General features: G+C 47.3%; 1 protein-coding gene across 3 annotated transcripts in view; it reads left to right on the top strand.

Annotated features, from left to right (window-relative positions):
* Nucleotides 1-26,151, top strand: part of LOC115095782 (ras-related protein Rab-7a-like) — a 71,351-nt gene that overhangs the window by 35,747 nt on the left and 9,453 nt on the right. For all 3 annotated transcript variants that reach the window (XM_029609950.1, XM_029609958.1, XM_029609942.1), the window contains 2 exons: nucleotides 19,053-19,271; nucleotides 19,669-19,794. In XM_029609950.1, the coding sequence (XP_029465810.1) occupies nucleotides 19,053-19,271; nucleotides 19,669-19,794 (345 nt within the window). The remainder of the gene's footprint in view (nucleotides 1-19,052; nucleotides 19,272-19,668; nucleotides 19,795-26,151) is intronic.

The raw sequence follows: 26,151 nt of genomic DNA, 5'->3' as shown, positions 1-26,151 counted from the left end.
TCCTCTTTTTTGATTCGCCATCAATTCAACCCCGGGGAAGGACTCCCCGACGTGCTGCCAAGCCGTTTCAGTCCCGGGACTGTGCGGCTGCGGTGGCCATTTTGAATTTTTCTGATCCTTCTCTTTCTGCTTCTCTGGGGGAAGGAGACTCAATTCCTTCACATTTTCCCCCCAATTTGAGCCCGGTTCGCTCCCGGGATGCTGGCTCTGAACCCCCCTCACCTCACCCCCCCCCCCCCCGGCAAAAAATTCAGCCCGGGCCCGTTTTTCTTCAGAATTTGTTCTCTTAATGCATGAGTCTTATCTGGCCAGTCTGCAAAGGGAGGTGGACCCCCTCCTGTTGTTCCCCCCCCCCCACTCCAATCCCTCCTAATATTCCTAGGCCTTCCCCCAAGGTTGGTTCAGACCCTCAGGCCCTGTTAGGGTTCGCTTAGTCCCTGGAGCCCCCCCTCCCGCGGCTGATGTTGGGGATGATTTCACTTTTGTAAACCGTTATGATGGCTCAACCGAATAACGGTATATAAAACTCATCAAAAATAAAATAAATAAATGATGAGGATGATTCCACTCCCCCCCCCCCTTAGAGGGTGATGATCCGCGTGTTCTCCGTTTATTTCGGCGGGAAGAGTTGGAGCCTCTTATTCCCTTCGTTCTTCAAGAACTGGGAATTGATGCCCCCCCCCCCAGATGATTCTGTGGCTGCAGCGATGACGCCAAACGCGGACCCGGTCCTGGCGGGACTTAGGGCCTTACCGCATACTTTCCCTTTTCATCCTATGCATTGCTTGCACCTCCTCAAGGAATGGGAATCTCCGGAGACGGGTCTCCACGTTGGGAGAGCTATGGATAAACTATACCCGCTCCCTGAGGACTGCCTGGACATGTTAAAAATTCCCAAAGTGGATTCTTCTGTCACCGCGGTGACAAAGCACACTACCATCCCGGTGGTGGGTGCCACAGCATTACGGGATGTACAGGACCGTAAACTTGAATTTTACTTAAAACGTATTTTTGAAGTCTTAGCTCTTGGTGTCCGGGCGACAATTTGCAGCAGTCTCATGCAGCGGGCAAGTCTTAGGTGGATGCAGCAGTTACTCAGCACCCAGGACCTCCCGTCTGCAGAGGCTGAGCAAGCTGAACGTTTGGAGGGTGCTATAGCCTATGGTGCGGATGCACTATATGATTTGCTTCGGGCTCAAGCTAAAGCTATGGTTTCTGCGGTATCTGCCAGACATCTTCTCTGGTTGCGCAATTGGTCTGCTGATGCTTCCTCTAAGGTTCGGTTGGGTAATCTTCCTTTTAAGGGTAAGTTGCTTTTTGGTGAGGACCTAGAACAGCTTATTCAGTCCTTGGGGGAAAACAAGGTTCATAAGCTGCCAGAGGAGCATCCCAAACAGTCAAAGTCTTTTTTTCCCAACTCTTTCTCCCTTTAGGGGGAATCGCCGTTATGTTAACAGAGCCCGTGGATCCTTTCCCAGGGGAGGGGTATCCAGGTCACAGTCTTGGTACCATTCCTTTCGTGGCAGTCAAGGTTTCCGAGATGGCGGTCAGCAGTCCACCACCTCTAAGTCAGCTTCCCAATGAGATTCGGCCGGTCCATTCCTCCATCCAAGAGCTGCAGTTCTTGACATATTAAATTAACACCCTTAGTCGAGTCAGCTGCGGAAATAATTTGTGGGGCTTAACATCTACGCTTTTATTTGCCACCACATTAAAATCACCACCCACTATCAATCTGTAGTCGGAGAATTCCAATAACAGATGCAATAGATTAGCAAAAAAACCCGGCGAATATACAAGCCCGGCGTAAACATTGCAAAAAACAATTTTTTGCTGGTATAACGTACCCGCCAGAAGGATGTAGCGCCCTTCATCATCCGGACAAGATCGTGTTAGCTGGAATGGCAGATTTCTATGTACAAGAATGGCAACCCCCCTCTTCCGCCTACTATAGGAAGAGTAGTAATATTGGCCCACCCAATCACGCTCCAATTTGGCATGCTCCGCATCTCCCAGATGAGTTTCCTGTAGGAATGCCACCTGCGCCTTCATGCGCTTAAACAACGCATTTAACTTGGTGCGTTTTATTGGGGAGTGGATTCCATCCACGTTCAAAGAAATCAGTTTAACCTGTGTCATGTGAAATCATGAAATTTATATGCAGGGCCCGGAGCCCCTTGGGGCTCCGAGAAACAAACCTCAAAGGGTCCCCGCGACCTCCCAGCCTAGGTCGTGGGGATTTAGGAAGCAGTAAATAACCGTAACAGATCCAGAAGATCCCCCCACCCCCCAACCCATTCACACCTACAGTCGCACACTCAACCCTACAGAGCCCCACCACAACTCCCAGGAGTATGAAGCCCCGACCTGCTTCTGCCTTTGTCGGGGGGTCCTTTACCCCCAGCCCCACTCCCCCAATCAATAAACAAACGGCCACCCCCTCACGGCAACCATATCTATTTAGAGATACCATGGCAGATTTGGGGTCCCAGCAAATCCCCTGGTGGGAAGCAAAGTAGATCGCCTAGATATGGTGCATAATCAAAGATAGCAACCAACTGCACTTCCATCAATCCAAAGCATCTAATAAGCATAGTCTAAGAGGTGCCAGTCCAGGGATGGGTGTAGAAGAGTCTCAGAGCCAAAAAATGATACCTCCCATGGTAGGAGAATAGCTCAGGTCAACAGCAACCTTTCTCTGTACAAAGATTCCTTTTCACTCTGCAGCAGCAGGCGGCAGGGAGGCAAGAAATCTGTCTGCCTCCATTTTGGAGGTAAGAAATAAGGTTTGGTTGTCATAATGAACTCTCAACTTCGCCGGGAACAGCAAGGCAAACCGTATGCCTTGCTTATGTAGCACCGTACAGGCAGGGGCTAGCAATTTCCTTTGTGCCGCTGTGCCAGCTGAAAAGTCATTAAAGAACAGCAACCTGTAGCCAGAGTGTTCCAGCTTCTCCTTCTGTCGATAGGCCCTTAGAAGTTGGGTTTTGTGGTCCCAGTTAAGTATCCTGGCCATGACTGGCCGTGGCCGGCCTTGCCTCTCGGGCCTACCTGATGTACCCTCTCACATTGGAGGCTTCCCTCTGCCAGCTCCAATCCAACTTGCCTGGGAAGCCAGTTCTCCACCAGGGTTCTGAGCTCATCTTCCTTAACTGCTTCGGGCAGTCCGATAATCTTTAGGTTATTTCTCCGGCCTCTGTCTTCCTGCTCCTCCACCTTTGCGAGCAATTCTCTCTGTCTGCCCTGCAGCTCTGCCACGTGGTGCTCCGAGGTTGCGAGTCAGTCCCCCAAGTCGGAGAGAGTATTTTCTGCCACATCAAGTCTCCTAGAATGCCCCTCCACAGCCGTCTTTGTGTCTTCTATTGCGGTTTGGAGCTTTATCACCCGGCTATCTAGAGCATCTGTTATGCGTTGAGAAATTTTTTGCAGTGCCTCCTCCGAAATGACAACCATTACAAGCTCTGCAGGAGAGGCCATCTCCGCCATTTTGACTGCCCGCAGTTGATGTGGTCGGCGCTCCGTTCTTCCACAGGTGCCAGTCTGGCGCATCCCGTGCCCGGCGGGACACAGCTATGAGTGCAGGAGCTCTTCCGTTTGACTGTCGGGGGACGAGGGGCTGAAATGAGCGGCAAAATTAGGTATTAGTTCGATTAATAGGGAGCAGGGCCGTGGAGCTCAATCCCCCTGCTTCCGTCTCTGGCTATGTCATCGCCGGAAGTCTGTCTGCATGTTTCTATTTATGCTTTATGGTCTCTTTATTCTTTGTTAGATGAGGGTTTGCACATGTGTGATTGCTGCATGTAGTTTCAGGGTAGGGCTCTATAGCAGCCTGGCTTGTTCCGTTTTCCTAATAGAAGTAGTAGAGTTTTAAGACCTGATGTAATATTTTCAGTGTTGCCTTTTCTTAGGTAAGGTGGTTACTGTTTGAGTGCTGGAAGTTGGTGCTGTTCTGGTATAGGAGGTTTATTATTTATATAGTTTATATTCAGAGAGAGTACTCTTATTTTTCCCTTGTCATTCTTAACAATAAAAGTAATAGGGGCTCTTTTTTTTTTCGCTATAGATTGTAATGAGCAGTGTGTCCCACTTGTGTGGACATCAGGTGTGTCACTATGGGGAAAAGGTTGAGAACCACTGTGTTAGAGAGTGTGTGAGTAAAGTATATGAGAGAGAGGATAAAGTCTGCTGTGCACAACTTCCAACTTTAGATTTCAGTCACGCTGCAATCCTAAAGTCCCAGGTGTGGAGAGTGGGGGATTTTTTAAAAATGTTATTGATGTTTGTGAAATTTTTAAACATTTATTAGTTTTTAATTAGTGCAATTTGTCAGCTGTTTTGAAAGGAAAATTAGTTTCTTACCTGATAATTTTCGTTCCTGTAGTACCAAGGATCAGTCCAGGACACCTGGGTTGTGACTCCGCACCAGTAGATGGAGACAGACTAAAACTTGTGGGCGGAGCCATATATGCCCCTGTGCCAGTCACAGCCCCTCAGTCATACGAATGTCAAAGTAGAAAAGCCATAATACAACATAGCTAACCATACAAACTCGTCAGGTAAACGAAAATAACTCCAACACCCCCACAGGAACCAGACTCTCCAAACCAAGAGAGCGAAGTACAAGGGGTCAGTGTACTGAAGACAACAATGAGCGGACTCTCCGTTATAACAGCGCAGCACTGCGGGCGGGATCCTGGACTGATCCTTGGTACTACAGGAACGAAAATTATCAGGTAAGAAACTAATTTTCCTTTCCCTGTACGTACCAGGATCAGTCCAGGACACCTGGGATGTACCAGAGCTAAATTACCGAGGGTGGGAAGCAGAGAGTCCCGCTCGGAGTACCCTCTCTCCAAAACCCCCGCAATCAGTAGCCCGAACATCCGATCGGCAATGTGTAATGAAGGTATGTAACGACTTCCAGGTAGCAGCCCTGCAAATCGCTTGAGGCGACACCTGTGAAAATTCCGCCCAAGACGCCACTTGAGACCGTGTCGAGTGAGCCCTGAGGCCCCCAGGAATAGGTTTTCCTCCCGCACAAGGTATGCCGAACCAATGGTTCCTTGTTTGCCAACAGACAATCGTCTTGCGGGATGCTGCGGCCCCTTTCTTTGGACCCGAAAAGGAAAACAAAAGATCTGCCATCGGTAGCGTGGAAGGGAACTCCGCACAACAAGTCCCTTGAAGTCCCTCGCTGGAGGATCAGAGGAGCTCCCGTCCGCAAAGCGGGCAGCCCCACTGACTGATGCCGATGAAAAGACGAAACGACCTGAAGGAGAAAGGTAGGGATCGGACACAAGAATACCCCCGAATCAGAAAGACACAAAACGGTACTCTACAGGAGAGAGCCTGCAACTCAGAAAAGCGCCGCGCCGAGGCAAGCGTCACCAAAATACCGTCGTCAAAGAGAGATCCGGAAGAGTTGTGCGCTTCAAGGGTGCAAACGGTGCCGAGCACCAGGTGGAAAGAACCGAATTGGAAAACGCAATGGCGGACGGAGAAGCTTGGCCCCCCAGAGAAAACGGGAAAACATCCGGACCCGCAAGCAACCAAGCGCGGACCCCCCGGGAACTGCATGCCAAGCCTTTGGCCAGACCAGCCTGGAGAAGCCAGAACATCAGATACCGAAGCGGCAGTGGAATCCACACCCCGCTACACGCACCTTACCGCAAAGACTACCCAGGCCCGGACGTACGCCAAGGATGGAGACTGCTGCCCGGAACCTCAGCAGCATAGCCACCAGCGCGGCAGAGTAACCTTCCCCGTTTAGCCGAGTCCTCTCAAAACGCCAGGCCGCGAGACAGAAGGGATTCTCATCCTCCCAACAGACGGGGCCCTGACGGAGGAGCCCCGCGAATCCCTGGAGACGGATGGGACGCATGGGAGCCGCCACCGACAAACTGAACAAGGTCCGCGGACCACGGACGGTGAGACCATGCCGGAGCCCCCATGATCACGTTGAACACGTTGAACGGGTGCAAATCTATGCGGCGCATAATCGTGCTGAACATCGGCCACAGAGGAAAGACGTACAGCTGGACATCCGTCGGTCAGGGAAGCACCAAGGCGTCGACTCCTTCTGCTGCTCTTCCTCGGCGCCGACTGAAGAATCGTGGAGCCTTCGCATTATGGCCTGTGGCCAACCAGTCCACGTGGCCTGTGGCCCTCCAGTCCATGTGGGGAATACTCCACGTCTTGCAGATGAGGCGAAACTTCGACCGCCAGCTCCCATGCCCCGGGATCCAGATGATGACGGCAGAAAATCCGCCTGGACGTTGTCGACCCCGATGATGTGAGAGGCTGCAATGTATGTGAAGCTGCAATGGACGTGAGATTTTGCTCCGACCAAGCCATCAAGAGCCGCGCCTCGTCTGCTACCTGTGGACTTCTCGTCCCTCCTTGGCGAGTGATGTAGGCCACTGCGGTTGCGTCGTCCGACAAAACACAGACTGCCCGTCCCCTCAGCAGAGGTAGGAACGATTGCAGTGCCAGACGGACCGCTCTGGTCTCCAGTCGGTTGGTAGCCCATCGGGCTTGAGACGCTGACCGTAGGCCTTGAACTGACGTCCCTAGGCAGACTGCTCCCCATCCGGAGAGACTGGCATCCGTGGGCACCACTGTCCGGTTGGGCAATAGGAGTGACCCTGGAGAGGTCAAAAGACTGGAATCGAGCCACCAGGACTGGCCGGATCTCGCCCGGCCTACGAGTGGAAATGGACGGTAGAATGCTTCCGAAACCGGCTGCCAGCGGGATGGTAAGGACGCCCGCAATGGCCGTAGATGAGCAAACGGCCAGTGGACCAACACGAGAGTGGAGGCCATAGTACCCAGGACCATGAAGTAATCGCCGACCCGCGGTAGCCGGAGCGACAGGAAGCGCCTCACTTGAGCCTGTAGTTTGCACTTTCCTTCCTGTGATAGGAACGCCCTGCCCCGTTTCATCGAATACGGCTCCAAGGCATTGCAGGGTCTGCGTGGATACCGGCGTGGGTACCAATGGACTTCTTGTTGAACTCGACTAGCCAGCCTAGAGACTGCAGGAGTTGTAGGCCCCTGGCCACTGACAGTCGACACTGATCCTCGGACTTCGCCCGAATCAACCAATCGTCCAGGTAAGGATGAACCAGAAATCCTCCCGGCGAAGTTGCGCCACCACCACGACCATCACCTTCGTGAAAGTACGAGGCGCCGTTGCGAGCCCCAAACGGGAGAGCCGTGAATTGATCCTTAGGCATCGCTGAAGAGAAGGTGGAATGCCTACGTGAAGGTACGCCTCCGTGGAACCTAGTGAGGCTAGGAACCCTCCTGGACGCACCGAGGCGATCACCGACCGAATAGTCTCCATTTGGAAGTGAGGCACCCACAGGCATCTATTCACCCCTGTTATATCCAGGATTGGTCTTGAAGTGCCGTCGTTCTTTGGAACAATGAAGCAAATAGAGTGACGTCCTTCGCCGTGCGGACTGATCGGAACGGAGGAAATGGCTCCCAAATGTTCCATGCCCCGGATGGTGATTAGCACTGCTGCCTTCGCTTCGGGAGCCTTGCACGGCGAGACCAGGAATTAGTGTGCTGGGGAACGAACAAAATCTAATGCGTAGCCGTGCTTCATCACGTTGCGGACCCCCTGGCCCGATGGTATCCAGGCCCCCTCGCTGATGGGGCTCCACCCTGTCTATCGGAGCGTGTACCCCGAAAAGACTGCTGCCATTGATGGTTACGGGAAGAAGCCGACCTATAAGAAGAACCGGTAGACCTGTGATGACGCGACTTCCTGGGCCCTCGGAACCGGGATCTGGGCGAGCAGACGGAGCGCGCCCTGAATCTGTCCTCGGGCAGCTGCTGTGAACGAACCATCTGCAGCCAGGTTGCGCAGCCACAGCAGCAACGCGCCGAAACAGCCGCCACCCCGGACCTAGCGGACGTACGCAGCAAATCGTGGAGAGTATCTGCCCCATACGCTATTGCTGCCTCCAACCTATCTGCCTGTGATGCCTCTTCCGCCGACAGACCTGCATTCGCCTGAAGAATAAGGGCCCAGCGCAGACTCGCTCACATAGCGAAGTTGGTACAGAAAGCAGCCCGCACACCCAGGGCAGTCACCTCAAAATCTTCTTGAGTTACACGTCCAGCTTCCTATCCTGTATATCCCGGAGAGCCGTGGCTCCCGTAACCGGAATGGCCGACCTCTTCGTCACCGCAGAGACTGCGGAATCCACCTTGGGCCGGCGAAGGAGTGCCAGCACATCCTCCGGTAGCGGGTAAATCTTGTCTATGGCCGTACCGACCTTAAAGGCGTATCCCATTCATTGAACAGGAAAACTGTCGATGAAAATTGAAAAGGAAAATCCTACTGTCGGCCCCGAGAGACCTATGCTCCTCTTCCTTGGAGAGCATTGGATCCAGGATTGCCTCATGGCAGATCCATGTTTGTCTCTCGACGGGCCCCCCCCCAGCTGAGCCTCCATTGCCAGTTCCTGAAGCATTGCTGGAGTTAGTAGGTACAGTTCCTCCCTGCGAAAATAGTCGTACCACCTGGGGGACATCCCCTTCTATGGCGAGTGCTCCTTTGCCCGCACTGGGCTGGGCAGGACCGTCCGCAGCCGAGGACCGTCCGCAGCCGCCTCCCCGGCCCCCATCAGGGACTCCTCTGGAGACTCTGAGTCAACTGCCGATGAAGAATCCGTCTCAGACTCCTGAGGTACGCCACGCGGCGGACGCTTCCCCCGCGAGGGCTCCCGAGAGCCCCACGCAACATCCATAGTGTTCTAGCCTTCGGAACAGACCTGCGGGTGGCCCCCCCCCCCCCGCGCGACGCCCCTCCGGCAGCGCTAAATATGCTTATATTTAAAAAACCCTGCACAACAGAAGCGCAAAAAAAAAAAAAGATAAAAATCTGAAGAACCATCCGCGGGAGTCAACGGGGAACGAGGCCCCTCCGTGGGGACCCCCCCCCGCCGGATCCCGCTGCAGGGAAAGCGCGGGGGGCAGGGCTGTATCCCCTGTTGTGAACCGAGCGATTTCGCGGCCGGAACTAAAATGGCCGCCACGCGCGCACAGTGCAGGAGAAAAACAAACATCTTGGGGCCGAACAGTCGAGCCCCCCCGCGCAGCGGCGATTGCGCGGTTCTGGACTGGGCCCCCCGAGGCGCTCCGGACACTCCCTCTCTGCCCGTGCGACCGTAGCTGCAGAGGCCCTGCCACGAAAAGCGTGCGCGAGCCGAGCCGCAGGCCCGGCAGGCCGACCCTCGTGGCCTGCCGGCGAGCGCGACGAAAAAACGGGCGGGAAACGCGGCGAAATGTGAAGTAAAAGTAAGAATTCAAAATCGGCGACCTCCCTCCTGCTACCGGCGCCCCCCCTCAAAACGGAGCGAAGACGCGAGGGAACGGAGAGCCGCACAACGAAACAAAAACCCTTTTTTTTTTTTTTTTTAAACAAAGCTTGCAGCTGTCCTTGGTTCTGGAGCCCTTTTCCTGCAGGGGTGAGTGAACCGGGCTCCCCGGTGTCACCCCTGACGCTGCCACTAGCTCAGCCGGGTCCTCAACCCTGGCAGCGGCCTCAACCGGGGGAGGGTAGTCCCCTCAGGACCTCTCAACCCCCCCGGGAGGCAGGGCACCCGGGACTAAAATTAAAAACAAAACCCAATTTGCCACGAATACCTCGCAAAAACAGTCAGGCCTAACAAAATTAGCCCCTAAAAACCAAAACTGACTAACCACCAAAATCAGGTCAGGCAGGGCTGTGACTGGACCTGCACCATCTACTGGAGACAGAGTAAGACTGAGGGGCTGTGACTGGCACAGGGGCATATATGGCTCCGCCCACAAGTTTTAGTCTGTCTCCATCTACTGGTGCGGAGTCACAACCCAGGTGTCCTGGACTGATCCTGGTACGTACAGGGAAATACAAATATAATAACAAAACTATACTAAAAAGTATGTTTTTATTTTATTATTATTGTATGAGGAATTGTAATGTTTCTGTTTTTCTATTGTATGTGCATTGCATACAGAATCGGGCTTCTTGCAGTTTCCAGTTCAGTTTTTGTCTGCTTGTTTCTATTTATACTTTGATATCTTTATTCTGTATTTGGTGAGGGAGTGTCTGTGTTCTGCATGTAAGGTATTCTGTTAAAGTATTTTCTGTATAGAGGTCTATAGCATCTTGTCTTATTTTGTTTTCCTAATACAAAGTACAACATTTGATTTGACATACCATAAGGTTTGAGTTAACTTAGTGTACCATGAAATAAAATAGGTTGAGATGCACCATTACTTCTTCTGTTTTCAGCTAGTCAGTATTAATTTCATTGTTAGTGGTGCCCCCCAGGTAGGACATTAACAGTGCCTAGGGGTGACAAAAACCTAAATCCATCTGTCTACACCCGCACTCCTGGTGCCTTCAAGGTAGGGTTCTTGGTAAGCCTCTTTTCCAGGGTGGCCCTAGCATGGCTAATGTCCCTGCTAGATCACGATGACCCTGTCCTGAGTCTGGATCTATTTATTTAAAAAATCTTCTAGACCGCAACTTCCTATTATCTTTTCAGTGTGGTTTATAATATACACTCATAAAATAACATCTGTAAAACATAATATTAAACACACAAACAAATGTATATAATTCATCTAAAAACCTGCTAAAAAAAACAATGTTTAGATTTTTCTAAACATTTTTATATCTTGCTGCTCCCGAAGCCCTGCTGGCAGCTTATTCCATTCAGCAGTTACTGATGAGAGAACCCATGCTCTTTATGAACTCATTTGAATTTGGCAGGAGAGATAGCCAGCAAGTGGGCACCTTCTGATCTTAAGGCCTGTTTCGGAAAATACCAGTCACTAAAACTTCTTAACACACAAGTTTGAACAACATGTTCAACAACCTAAATCTTACCTTCCACTTAATTGGTAACCAGTGAAGTTTTTGCAGAATCGGAGCGACATGCTCTCTTCTCGAGAGACCAGTCAGAACTCAAATGGTGGCATTCTGAACAAGTTGCAGCACTGGAGTTAATTTCTCAGGTAATCCCACATACAGTACGTCACAGTAATCTAAATGACTTAACACTAGAGCCTGTATTACTGAGCAGAACAGATCAAGAGATAACAAAGACCTCAAAAGGTCTAATCATTTTAAGTTTATAGAAAGCCACTTTTGATACATGATGAATTTGCTGCTTCATAGTCAACTGAGAGTCCAAAAAGACTCCTAGATTTTTCACTTCAGTTTGTATGGGAATAGGTAATATATCAACCAAGAATATTTTTTCTGGGACCTCATTTTCAAAACCCTTTCCCACGTAAAGAATTGAGGGTTTGTTTTTTTTTTAATATAACAAATGATTTGTCAGCCATAATCTTACTTTTCTAATTAGATCACTTGTAATTCAGACTCTGGATGCTCCCATTGTGGCCATATGGTAAGAAAAATTGAACGTCATCTGTGTACGTAAAAAAAATTTTACATTTAAAAAAATATAGTAAGGACGCCTAAGGGGGGGGAGAGAGATTATATTAAAAAGTACTGAGGAAAGTGCTGACCCTTGTAGCACACCCCATCGAATGTGATGCCATGCAGAATGCTGGGCCCCTATCTGTACCCTCTGCGTCCGGTCAGTTAAATATGAATGAAACCAATTTAGAACCGAGCCTCCCACACCATACTTAGAAAGCAAATCAGTAACTGTACCAAACGCTGCAGACAGATCTAAGTGAATTAATATGCCTGTACATCCCTAATCCAGACTATACAGTAGGATGTCTGTCAAGCTCAAAAGAAGGGTGCTCCATGTTATGAAACTTACGAAATTCAAATTGATTGGGTTTTAATAACTGACTCACGTGTACAAAGTACTGAAGCTATTTGAAAACTATCTTTTCTAGTATTTTTGCTATTGTTGGCAAGTTTGAAAATGGATGATAGTTTGATGATTCCTTTATAGCTGCTCTGACCCTGGCATTTGGCAAACAAGATTGAGCACATCAGACAGAAAGCCAGATGCTGAGACTCCAGCAGGGGTGAAGATCTGTCACTCATTATGCTACTGCTACTGAGTTCCAGCAACTGGTTGCTGACATGGACTTGAATAAGACTACCCCTTCAAGCATATTTTCATTGGGGCCCTATATATTAAGGATGAATTAGCCCATGTAGATCTTCTGGCTAACCTAGAATTCTGCTTACTTTGAGCACTAGGATTGAGAGATGGTTGGGGAATGTCAGAGAAAGGGCTGGGGTTGTCTAGCACCAGGAGTTCAGTCATTCCCATCTCTCCCCTGTTCAAGGAGCTATGATGGTTGAAGGTGTAAGGCTCTGCTTGTCACCTGAAGAGCAGGAAAGGTGCAGATGAGAGGGGTTGAGCTTGTATTGTGGCCTCCTGGACTATTTCCAGGAAAATTGTGACAATCTGACCCAGGACCAGGAACTGCTCCTGACAGTGAAAGGCGAGGCCTCAACCCAAGCAGAAGGAGGGGTCAAGTTACAACTACCCCTCTAACCTTGACCACCCACTTTGCAACTGATAGCGGTTTTCCTAGGAAGACAAGTAGTTGTCCATCTCAGCTATGATTAATTCTGGCATTTCAATCTGCTTGGTCCTTGCCTTTGCTCAACAGCACCAGGTCTCCACCTACAAAAAAGAGGGTAGAGGTTCTAGTCGAGACCATTAACAACTCCCCTATGCCGTCAGGCCCAGTGGTGTCAGAGATGGAGATCCTAGTCTTGACCAAGATACATTACCATCAAGAGCTTATCTGGTTTGATTTCAGCACATGTAGTATAAAGCTCATACTTCTTATGACTCCTCTGCCTATTTTGTCAATTCTTAAATTCAAATGATTTAAAAACTCTAACACACTCACTTATACTTAATTAGACTTCTGCTATACCCTTCTGCATAGTCTCCCTTCTCAAACAAAAAGGCTCAACTAGTACAAATCACAGCAGCAAAGTTTAATTTTTGGAAAGAGTACGATCACATCATCCCTCTGTTATAAGACTTACACTGGTTACCAGTCTCTTTACACATACAATTTAAGATAAGATGTCTTGCCTTTAAGGCTCTCAGATAGGGCTTCGCCCCCCCCTCCCCCCCCTTTTCAATCTTATTATTTCCCATCACCCAGATCACCTTCTACGCTCAATACAGCAGGAGTTATTGGTTCTTCCAGCACCCAGGGATATAAGATTAGAATGTACCTGTGCAAATAGCTTTTCTTATCTCGCATCAAGTCTCTGCAGTTCCTTCCAACTAGCTATGTGTCTAGAAAAAGAATACCTCAAATTCAAGAAGGCTTTAAAGACCTTTCTTTTTACAAAAGTCTACCCAGTCTATTAATTTCCTAAATTAGCATCACTAAGCTGGTGAACCTTACATCAGCAGCTATATTTTGTAATTTAGAGTCCTTGCAGGCAATCTTTTTTTTTTACTTTTTCTTACCATGATAGAGATTATCTTTAGTTTATATTTCATTGTGTTTGATTGTGCCTTGTTACAATATCTTTTTATTATTGATTTTGTTTATATGATACTGTTATGTTAGGCTGGTTTTTTTTTTTTTGTTTATCATTATCCCTTATTACTGTGTTTATTATTGATTTTATAATTTTTATTAGACACTGTTTATATTAGGCCTTGTCACCACAAAGAAGCACAACTTCCCCTGCCAACTAATAGTCAACTAGTCAAAGAACAGGGGAAAACTATCATCTGGTATCATTGCTTGTGCAATCCAGCCATAACACAGGCTAAAGCACATGGTGGCACTTGTGTTGTGGCAGGACTGCATACGCTAGGACACCAGAAAGACTTTAATATGATAGTTTCCCTGTTCTTTGGTTATATTAGGCCTTGCCAAGAGTGAGGTTATATTAGCTTTTCATTGTAGGTTAATTGTACATTGCATTGATTTACAATTGTAAGACACTGCGATTAATCATGAAAATAATTAATCTTATTTAGGCTCCACACTTTCCTATTTTAGGATTACTGTGGTTAGAACAACATGAGCCCCATGTCTTATGGAGGACCCAATAACTCATTTTTCCTCAAGGTACTGCCTACAAAATTGCATTCCTAACACTGAGCTCTAGGAGGCAGACTCTGAGGAAAGCCCCTTGGCGAATTATGAATGATCTACAGTTGATGAAAAGCAGGACTTCTTGCTCAAGAAATACTGAGAATATCAGGATGTATGATAAGGGGGTGGCTGATGTTTTGCTACCATATAGTTCATATGACTGACCTGTAGCCTGAGGCTGAAGTTCCATTGGAGTGAATCGATTCCTTATCTGAGCTGGAACTCCAAACCTTGCTGGATTATCTACTAAACAATTTGAGAAAGAAGTTTGTTAAATCCTCAACTTTGCCGGCAGGCGCTCCCATCTTTTTCATGCCAAAAAGGTTGGGTCTCTGTGCCCCATATTGATTATTGGGCATTGAATGATATAATCCAGAATCATTATCTGCTCCCTTTTGATAACTGATTTCCTACATCAAATAGTTTGATCTGGTCCTAATGAAAACGCTTCCTGTCCACAGGAATAATAAAGCCCCATTCTTTCCTCCTGAGCCAAGACAAATTAAGTTCCTTGTGAGTACTATGAGTGCCATTGGCACAAAACATGAGCTGCTAACAATCTGGCACTTTATAATCATGCATTTGATAGATATAGAGAATCAATCATACAGGTAAAAAAGAATCTTATTTCCAAAAGAATACAAGCTGCTAGAAACAATACCTATGAACTCTTCCTCATTGTCTCACAATTAACAAACCACTCTCAAGGTGCTGTAAAACAACCACTCTGTTCTTAAACCAACCACACCCTGACATTTGCTAACTTTTTTCAAAATAAAATTGTTGATGTCTGCATTAAGTTTTCAGCTAACTCTGATAAATTTCCTTCCCATTGATTGTGAATTAAAATGGGACCAGTTGAATTTAACTTCAGAGGTAGAGATCTCACACACTAGGTTAATGTATACATGGACCTGCTCGTTGAATGTTTGTGAAACAGTGGTGTTGAAGGTCTTAGTAGATATTAGTTGCCCTTTGGTAAAGACGACATTAACTGAAGGTTACCTATCACCTCCCCTTAAACAAGCATCAATTCATCCAATATTTGATCACAAAGACCCTTTCGATTTCTACCCAATATCATCTTTTCCAGCTATAGGAAAAGCAATCGAATTGTCATGCAAAAAAGATTCAGCAACTTCTGGATGATAGGTGTCCTAGATAATCACCAATTTGGTTTTCGTCCCAAGCACAGTACCAAGACTTTGATTTTTATCTAGTCTTACTATTATCAGATGAGGTTTTACAATGCTGTGAAGGTCATGTAGTGCTATAGAAATGTTTAATAGCAGTAATAGGTTTTGACGCTGTAACCAACTACCTATTGGTGTTTCTTGATATCTCTGCAGCCTTCGACACCCTGAATCACAACATTCTGTTGCTTCAATTATCCAAGATGGGTATTTCTGGGACTTTCTGGAACTGGTTTCAGACCTGTTTGTCCAGTCTCTCTCAAGTTCGATGTGGCTTCCGCTTGGTATCCTTGGCAACTGGTGTACCCCAGAGATCCATACTGTTGGTCTTCCTCTTCAATAATTTACATCAGTCCTCTGTCAGCTCCTAGCAAGGCCTAGGTCTGCGTTACAGGCTATATGCTTTATATTTATTTTTCTTTCCCATCACATCAACAATATCAAATGCCCTAGCCACCCCTTACAATCTATCTGAATGCTATTAAATGCTGGCTAAAAAGTAATACATACTTCTTGAATATTGCCTAGGCTAAAGTTGTTATTATCCTGAATGTTTCTTCCATCTAATCCCCCCTTTGACTCCCAATTAGATAAATGTACTATTCCAGCTGCGAGCCAGGTTAGAAGTCTCTGAATCATGTTCGAATCAGACTGGTCCTTCCATACTCAAATTAAACCTGTTGTGTTAAAAAAAAATAGAGTCTTAAGATTGTTGCATAATCTGAAGTCCTACTTAAGCTTTACTGATTTTCGCACCGTTACAATCACTAGTTTCAGCACTTGGATTTTGACCTGAAGAGGAGTATTAGCTCTCAAAAACTAATCAAAAAATATATTATGTTAGTCCAATAAAAAGGTATCACTTTTTTTTATTTCAACAAATCTTAATTCCTGCAGTTTTGTTTATCTTGGTCTTCCTATCTTGGCTCTGAAAGCTTTACAGATGATTCAAAATTTGGCCACATGGTACAGACCGCAATGAACATATTTTGTTCTACAGTCCCTCCCACTGGGTACCAGTCCTGCGAAGAATAAGGTTCAAAATCCTCATCTTAAAACAAAACGTGCTCCGTACCGACACACCAACTGTGCATTAGTTTTACTTTTGAAATCTATGGACCAACCAGAAAAGTAAGGTCTGTTGGCTGCTGTCTCCTTGACTTCTCATTTACACGGTGAGGCCGGCTCACAGAATTCTGTGTGAAAAAGAGTTTTGCAGTAGCTGCTCTTCTACTCTGGAATTGTTTACGTGAACAGCTTTGAAAGGAGCCATGTTTTTTACCACTTTCAAGAAACAACTGAAACCACTTTTTTTTTTTTTAATGGAAGCCTTTCAGTTTTAATTAGTGGCTTCCATGATCTGGATTTTATGGCTTTGGAGCCCTGCAGTTTTCAGTTATTTTTGTACAGCAGTTCAATAAGATAAAGAGGTCCAGCTATAAATCTATTACCAACAGCAGCAGATCTCTAATTGTCTTTTGTATAATTTTATGAAAATTGTTTAAAATACTGGATCATTCAGCAAATACATATTTTAAATACATACATATAAAATTCCTGGAATGCCTTCAGTATACCCAGGTTTTCACTAAACTCCATCTTTTTGGGGGAAGGGCGGGGGGCTACAACCTTATTTAAATTTGCAAGGGAAACCAATGGAAGATAGCCCCTCACATCCATTACAGCCACTTTGAATACTTGGTGATGATGTTTGGATTTTGCAATGTGTCCATCACATTTCAAAATCTAGTCAGAGGTGCCTCAGGATGCAGCCATCTATTTGGATATCATCCTAATTTTCTCAGATGACCCGGCCCAGCTTGACCAGCAAGTTAGTCAGGTATTGGACCACCTGAGGGAAAATAGGCTATATGCCAGACTCAAAAAATGTAAATTTGACAGACCAGCCATAAAGTTTTTGGGATACATAATTTCACTGGAGGGCTTACATAAGGAGCCTCCACAAGGCCCACTGCTTTGCTGGACTAGTTGACTCCAAAAAAAAAAAAAAAATCAAGGCAATGCAGGGTTTCTTGGGGCTTGACCATCTTTACCAGTCACAGCAAAAGCCAGAAAGATGCTTGGGTGAATAATGAGAGGAATGGTCAGCAGAAAAAAAGGTGGTATTTTCCCTGTAAAAGACCTTGGCAAGACCACATTTGGAATACTATCTTCAGTTCTGGAGACCACACCTTCAAAAGGATATAAACTGAACAGAGTCAGTCGAGAAGCTGCTCTTCATTGTACAGCATATGGGACAGACCAATATCTAAACATGTATATCCTAGAGGAAAGGTGAGATAAGGGAGTATGATGAGACATTTAAATACCTCCAGGGAATAAAAGCATAGGAGGCTCTGGAACCAGGGTGTCATGGGATGAGTGTGAAAGGGGACAGACTGAGGAATAATCTAAGGAAGTATTTCTTTACAGAAAGGGTGGTAGATGCATGGAACAGCTTTCCAATCAAACTGGTGGAGACAACGGCAGTATCTGAATTCAAGAAAGCATGGGACAAGCACAGGGGATCTCTGAGGGATTGTTAAGGACTGTAGAGCTGAGCATTGTGCGGATGGGCAAACTAGATAGGCCATATGGTCTTTCCGCCGTTATGTTTCTGTTTTACACAGGAGTTTCTAAAATAGCTGTCCCATTGACAGAAATAGTGAAAAAGAAAACTCCCTTCAAGTGGGCTTTGCAGCAACCAGTCAGCCTTTTGCAGCTTCAGAAAGGCGTTCACCTCACCCCGAGCAGGGCTGCATTTGTTTGGTATAGATAGGCATATTGCCGCAGTGGCTCCTCTTTGAAGCTGTGCTGGCTCATGTCCCTAAAATAAAAAGCAAAGTCCACTTTGGCCTGGATATTTGATGCCTTCAAAATGTGGTGCCCTAGGCAATTGCCTCTGTCTAAATCCTGGCCTGGGCCCTGGTCAGAGCATTCTGACTTTAAACTCCCATTTATAATAGGGGATGATGCATCCAGAGGGATCTCCCCTCTCCCTCCTTGCTAAGATTTCATTAAAGTGCGCCCTTCCTCCCCACCCGTTTGGTACCTGCCTTGGGGCCCCCATTGTCCGTGCCAGGATAGTCTTCCATGCCGGGGTGGGGCACGTGAGCACAAGCTAATTCACTGCGCTGTGAGGATCATATTACTGGAACCAAGGTCTGCGGGGAGGAGGAGGTGGCAAGAGCTTGGAGGTTTGTCAGCTGTATGACATTGGCATTGAATCAGTGCCTAGGGGCAGTTTTGGACTAACTCCATCCCTGCTGGTGAGACCTTATTTGAAGCAGTGCACCTTCAAAAGGATGTAAACTGGATGGAATTGGTCTGGTGGGTGGCTACTAAGATAGTCAGTCAGTAGTCTTCCTTATAAAATGCACGGTGATAGACAGAGATCTAAATATGTATACCCTGGAGGAAAGGTGAGATACAATTAAGAAATTTAAATACCTCCAAGGAATAAATGTACAGGAAGCTGATCTTTTTCAACAGAAAGGAGGATCTGGCATGAGGAGTGATGGAATGAGAGAGAAGCACAGAAGATTTCTGAGGGAGAGGAAGGGACTATAAAGTTCAGCAGATAGACTGGATGGGCCCTATGGTTTGTATCTGCTGTCATGTTCTGTACTTGTTTTGTTCATCCATTGCCACTCTGCAGTAAGTGAATGACGAAATGAGGGGCAAGCGTTAAGCAATAAAAGGAGCTGGGAGTCATAGAGCAAAAAAACACAGGCATTACCTTTCTTCAGCAGAGTTAAATGACTTGTTTTCTCACCCCGGCAGATCTGGGATACAGCTGGCACCGAACGCTTCCAGTCACTGGGGACAGCACTATATAGAGGCTCTGACTGCTGCCTGCTGGTATTTGACATCACTTCACCAACCTCCTTCCAGGCCGTTGACTTCTGGAGGAAGGAGTTCCTTGTTCAAGCAGACCCCTCTGACCCAGACCATTTCCCCTTCGTGGTGGTGGCCAACAAGATGGACCTCACTGAGAGAAAGGTAGGTGGAGAATGATGAGTATGTAGGTGCAGACTGTATAATATGACCCCTAGAGTATATTATTGCCCTCTAATCTGATCTCATCCAGTGGTCCAAAGGCACACTGACATCACTAAAACTATTAAAATAGTCTCAAAGACTAAGAGGGATTGCCCTATCCACTCAACAATGGACAAATAGTCTTGAGAGAACAATTACTTTCAGATACTTCTTCAGCCTCTATAACATGCTGCCAGAAGTGTCCAATTGACTCCTCTCCCACCCTTGGAATGGTCACGATTTTCCACTATTGTTATCTCACTCTGTAGTTCAAAGATGGGAGGAAGAGGGACCTGTTGTCATCAGTGGAGAAACCATAGGTGGATAATGCAGAGGAGGATGCTTTTATATCTTTCAGGTGCCCCAGCAGCAGGTGCAGGACTGGTGCGAAGCATTCAACGCTCTGTACTTTGAGACCAGTGCCAAGGACATAGTAAATGTGGAAGAGGCTTTTCAAAGTGCTATAAGGCTGGCAATAAAAAATGTAAGCAGGCAAATCTGCTGAGGGTGAGAATTTAGAATACCGAGGCTGGGAACAAGGGCTTCCTGCACATGCCTAAGGAGTTCTGCATACCAACAAGTTTCATCCTAATGGGTTCTGAGTAGTGACAGGATATTCAGGAAGCAGTTGCTATTGGTGTAGCAGGCTTAGGAGATCAAAGTTTGATATTTTGACCTGTCTGCTGTCCAGGGGCGGATTGGCCTATCGGGGGATCGGACATCCCCCGCTGGGCCGGTCGCTCCAGTCATGTGGTCTGCCGTGCGCGGCTGTGACAGAGCCGCGCTTGGCAGACCACGTGATGTGTCCTGGGCGGCAAATACCCGGGCCGGTCGTCCTCTGGAAGCCGCCGCTGCTACTGCTGCTGTCCCTGCTCCAGGCCAGCAGAGGCTGAGGAAAAAGTCCCATTCATTGTATAAGAGTAAAACTTACTGGCTTGTGCCTCTCACCCAGCGAACTGGCATTGTCATGGCAGGGCTAGATATGAAGTGGAATAAAGTAAAGTTGCTTACCTGTAACTGGTGTTCTCTTTAGACAGCAGGATTAAGCAGCCCATATGTGGGTGACATCATCAAATCGCACCATCTACAGAGCTTCAGCTAATTGGCTAGAAGCCTAGAAGGCACTGCACCAAGCAATCATCAGCAAAGCCCCCTCACTCTATATCAAAGCTAACAACATGCACAAAAGAGAGGTGATTAAACTCTATGAGGTGGTGGAAGGGAACATCAGCCTGGTCATCTTGCTGTTCATAGAGAACACCAGTTATAGGTAAGCAACATTCTTTCTCCATGAATAAGCAGGATGAACAGTTCCACAGATAGGAACTCCCAAGCCAAGGGTTGTTCTGATGTCCCTTTCCATCTGCCCTGCACAAGACAAGCAATCATTTGGGCAATTGTTTAGTCATCAGTTTGAGAACTGATTGACCAAACCTATTGTTCTGACAGGACTCAGCCTTTAAGTGGTAATAGGGTGCAAACATGCACTGACCTCTACATGAGTACTTTTCAAACTTCTTGAAGAGAAATTGACCCATTATGATCTGATGAGCATGTATATAGCCCCTGCAATGAGAAGTCTTCTTTATGACAGCAGGTGCCTGTACATAGTCAGAGCTCCCCTTATGTTTGTGCTCAGGTCTTCCTAGTCTATTTGGATCATAAGAGACAGAGTTGTGGGGATTTTCTGATTTCCTTTGTCTTATCCAAATAGGACAAAGCTCTTTTGCAATCTAGTGTACATAGGACCACTAGTTCTGGCAACATATGCAGTGTAGGAAAGAAGAGGGATAAGCTGATTTCCTAATTGAAATGAAAGTTCAAGATTATCTTCAGCAAAAACTTAGGATTTGTATGCAAGACTTCCCAGTTGGGGAAGAACCTTTAAATGAAGGATAGATAGTGCATGGAGTTTACTAATCCTCCTCAGTGAAGGGACCACAATGAAGGAAACCACCTTATGGTTAGGTACTTTAATGAGGATGTGTCATATTGATTCAAATGGTGGATCCATTAGACATGCGAGACCACAGTGAGATCCTGTAATGTGGCAGGAGGCCTTAGTGGTGGCTTTAAAGTAAGAAGCCCTTTATGAAATGAAAGACCAAGGCACGATTGGCAACTAGATTCCCAAGCTCTTGGTCACAGTAGGGCTGATAGGCCATGGAGGTGAACTTTTATCAAGTTCATCTTGAGACATGAATTTGATAAGTGAAGTAAAGCAAATGTTGCTTGCCTGTAACAGGTGTTCTCACAGGACAGCAGGACATGGAGGAAGTTTTTAGACCTGATTCTGACAAGTGTCATAGATAGTCTAGAAACTTCGTGGTGGAACAGGTAAAGGGATCAAGGGATCGAGAAGAACACCATGACTTAAATCTGTTCCATTTGTAGAAGTAATACTTTCTCGTAGAAGGCTTCCGTGAAGCAATCAGGACATGGGAAATTGGGTGATATCACAGGATGGAGCCCAATCACGGAACACTTTTTTCAAAGTTTCTAGAACTTTAACTGGCATCTACTGGGCATGCCCAGCATGGCACTAAACCTGCAGCCAGCAGGGGTCCCTCTTCAGTCTTATTTAAAAGCTAAAGGCAGTGCCGAAAAATAAAATAATAAAACGAACCCAACACCACGGGGTGGCGGGCAGGTTTCATGAGGACTAACATCCTGCTGTCCTGTGAGAACACCTGTTACAGGTAAGCAACATTTGCTTTCTCACAGGACAAGCAGGATGGTAGTCCTCACATATGGGTGAGTACCGAGCTGAGGATGTCCGAGAAATGCACCAAATGTGTCTATTGCACATCTTTGGTACAAGGACTGGGGTAAAATATAGTAGAGGGCATCCTGAACCCTAACGGAGATGTGGAAAGGTGTTGGTATGTCAAGTTGTGAAGAGGTTGCACAAGACAGACTGGCCGAAGATGGAATCTTGTCTTCCGGCCTGGTCTAAGCAATAATGGGCTGTAAAGGTATGGAGAGAACTCCAGGTGGCAGCCCTGCAAATGTCAGGAAGTGGCACCAAGTGTAGGTGTGCTACTGAAGTCACCATGGCCCTCACAGAGTGTGCTTTAACACGGTCTTGAAGTGGAATGCCTGCTTGCTGATAGCAAAAAGATATGCTGTCTGCTAACTAGGAGGAGAGAGTCTGCTTACCATAGGCTGCCCCAATTTGATGGAATGGAAAGAGACAAACAATTGAGTGCTTTTCCTGTGGGCAGCTGTAAGGTCTAGATAGAACGCTAGAGCCCGTTTACAGTCAAGGGTATGCAGAGCCTGTTCTCCTGGTTTGGAGTGGGGCCTGGGAAAGAAGGTAGAAAGTATAATGTATTGATTAATGCAAAACTCCGATACTACCTTAGGTAAGAACTTAGGGTGAGTGCGGAGTACTGCCCGGTCCTGCAGAAGTTTAGTGTAAGACGGATAGATAACTAGGGCCTGTAACTCACGCTGCGAGCAGATGTTATTGCCAAAAGAAAAATCACTTTCCATGTGAGAAAGCAAAGATCACAGGATTGGAGAGGCTCGAATGGTGGTTTCATGAGCCGACCCAAAACCAGATTGAGGTCCCAAGAAGGGGCCGGAGGATGCAATGGAGGCTTGAGGTGAAGCAAGCCTTTCAGAAAACGTGTTACGAGGGGTTGTACCGAAATAGGAACGTCCCCGACACCTTTATGGAAGGCGGCCACCGCACTGACATGCATTCTGATGGAGGAAGTTTTTAGACCTGATTCTGACAAGTGCCATAGATAGTCTAGAAACTTCGTGGTGGAACAGGTAAAGGGATTGAGAAGAACACCATGACTTAAATCTGTTCCATTTGTAGAAGTAAGACTTTCTCGTGGAAGGCTTCCGTGAAGCAATCAGGACACGGGAAATTGGCTCCGAAAGGTTAAGTGGCTGAAGAATTAACCTTTCAACATCCAGGCCGTCAGGGACAAAGCTTGAAGACTGGGGTGGCGTAGGCACCCGTCGTTCTGAGTGATCAGAAGCGGGTCCATTCCCAAGGGAATGTGCCTGCTAATGGAGAGATCCTGAAGTATTGGAAACCACACTTGGCGAGGCCAGTGAGGTGCTATGAGGATCATGCATCCCTTGTCCTGACATAACTTCATGAGAGTCTTTGATAGAAGTGGAAGTGGAGGGAATGCATATAGGAGACCGGTTGCCCATGAGAGGGAGAACACATCTCTTGGCTGAGAGGGTTGGCTGCGAGTGAGAGAGCAAAAGTTCTCTACTTCGCGGTTTTGAGGTGACGCAAAGAGGTCTATGCGAGGATAACCCCAACATTGGAATATTGAGTCCGCTACTGTGGGGTTGAGGGACCACTCGTGTGGATGGAAAGCGCGACTTAGCTTGTCCGCCAACACATTGTCCACTCCTGGCAAGTAGGTGGCCTTGAGGTACATCGAATGGGAGAAGGCCTCTGCTCATATCTGTGCAGGTTCCTGACACAGTCAGTAGGATCCCGTCCCTCCCTGTTTGTTGATGTACCACATGGCCATCTGCTTGTCCATCTGAATCAGGATGACCTGATTGGAAAGGTGATCTTGAAACACCCTGAGAGCATATCTGATTGATTGCAGCTCCAGGAAATTGATTTGGTGTTTGGCTTCCTCTGGAGACCAAGTTCCTTGTGTCTGCAAATCGACGACATGGGCTCCCCAGCCGAGGTTGGAAGCATCGGTGGTGAGAATTATTTGAGGGTCTGGAGCCTGTAAGGGTAGGCCTTGGAGGAGATTGATCTGATTTTACCACCAGGCTAGAGACTGGCAAAGTGAGTCGGTGATGTGGACCGTGGTCTATAGAGGTTGGACGGACTGAGTCCATTGTGACCTTAGAGTCCACAGCATAACTCTCTTGGCCAAGCAGGCCATTGGGGTAACCTGTACTCAGGACGCCATGTGTCCCAGCAGGATGAGGAAGGGGCGTGCAGTCATGCGGTGCTGAGAGTGTAGCTGGTGTGCGAGAGAGATGAGAGCGAGAGCTTGCTGTCGAGGCAGAAATGCCTTTGCCTGCAAGGTGTCCAAGTCTGCCCCTATGAATGATAACATTTGAGATGGGACTAAGCAGGATTTCGCATAGCTGATGAGAAATCCTAGCAAAATCAGAGTGTGTAAAGTAAGACGTAGGGAGACAGAGCAACTTGCTGAGTGGGAGCCCTGATCAACCAATCATCTAGATAGGGGCAGATGTGAACACCTTGAGTCCTGAGGAAGTCTGCTACTACTACAAGGCACTTGGTGAAGACTCGTGGTGCAGATGCCAGGCCAAATGGTAGCACTCGGTACTGATAGTGCTTGGGGCCTACCAGAAATCTCAGGAACCTGCAATGAGATGGAGTTATCGCAAGGTGTGTGTATGCGTCTTGGAGATCAAGAGAGCAGAGCCAGTTTCCTTTTTGCAAAAGAGGAAGGAGGGAACCAAAGGTTACCATCTTGAACTTTTCTTGGTGGAGGTACATGTTGAGGGCACGTAGGTCCAGAATTGGACGAACGCCGCCTGATTTTTTGGGGATTAGAAAGTACCAGGAATAGAATCCTAAGCCTTGTGGGAGTAATGCACTGGCTCTATTGCTCTAGACTGGAGGAGGGAGACCTCCTGCTCCAGGAGTAGTGAGTGGCCGGATGTTCTCCACAGCGGTGGAGGGGGGAGTCCGGTGGGATGGAGAGAAAATTCAGGTGATAACCCTGAGAGATTATGGCAAGGACCCACTGGTCTGAGGTGATTGTGTGCCACCTGTTGTTGAAATGGCACAATCAACCTCCCACTGGTATCTGACGCAGTGGAAACTGGCTGCTGCTCTCTATGCAGGAGTCAAAAGCCAGAAGCAGGGCCCGGCTGAGGAGCTGCTTCTGGCTTTTTGTTTACGAGGTTGACGAGACTGGGCCTTTTGGAAAGGTCTCATGGAACGAGTTCAAGATGGTGGTGGATAGGACCTCTTTGGACGGAAGAATGACTTTTTAGTATCCTTCCTGAATGGTTGTTTGGAGGAATACTTGGAGGGCATCAGAGAGAGCTGGTGAAGGGTCTCATGATGCTCCTTGAGTTTCACCACCATCCGCTGAATCTGTTCGCCAAACAGATTGTCTTCTATGCAGGGCAGATCAGATAATCTGTCTTGTACCTCAGGGCACAAGTCCGAAGACTTAAGCCTGGCCCATCTTCTTGCCAAAATAGCAGTTGCAGATACCCTGGAAGTGGCGTCAAAGATATCATAAGAGGATCTTATTTCATGCTTTCCTGCCTCAAAATCCTTGTGTACCAGGGTTTGAAGCTGTTCCTGGAATTGCTGAGGCAGGGACTCTGCAAAGTCCTGTATCTGCTTGAATAAGACCCTATTTGTACTGGGTCATATACAACGGGTAAGAGGCGATCCGAGAGATGAGCACTGATCCCTGGAAGACACACCGGCCAATGGCATCCAGGAATTTCTGTTCCTTACCTGGGGGAAAGGAAGAGTGGGGTTTTGATCTTTTTGCCCTCTTGGGCAGATTCTACAACCACAGATTGAAGAGCCAGCTGAGGTTTCTGGAATCCTGGGGCTGACTGGACCAAATAAGTGGTATCAGCTTTTCTGTTGACTCGAGCAACAGAACAAGGGTGTTCCCAGTTCTTTTTGAGGAGATCCAAAAGAACCTGGTGAATAGGGATAGAGGTTATTTCCTTGGGAGCATCCAGGAATTGTAACAGCTCCATCATTTGATGCCTGTCATCTTGTTCAGTCTGCAGTTGGAAGGGAACCACTTCAGACATTTCTTTCGAAAAATTTATGAAGGATAGGTTCTCTGGAGGAGAAGGTGGCAATGGCAAGTCATCTGTGTCTGGAGATGACTCA

Source organism: Rhinatrema bivittatum, chromosome 1 (assembly GCF_901001135.1).
Source record: "Rhinatrema bivittatum chromosome 1, aRhiBiv1.1, whole genome shotgun sequence".
Lineage (NCBI taxonomy): Eukaryota > Metazoa > Chordata > Amphibia > Gymnophiona > Rhinatrematidae > Rhinatrema > Rhinatrema bivittatum.
The sequence above is the reverse complement of the archived record's forward strand: the minus strand, read 5'-3'. Positions and strand labels throughout refer to the sequence as shown.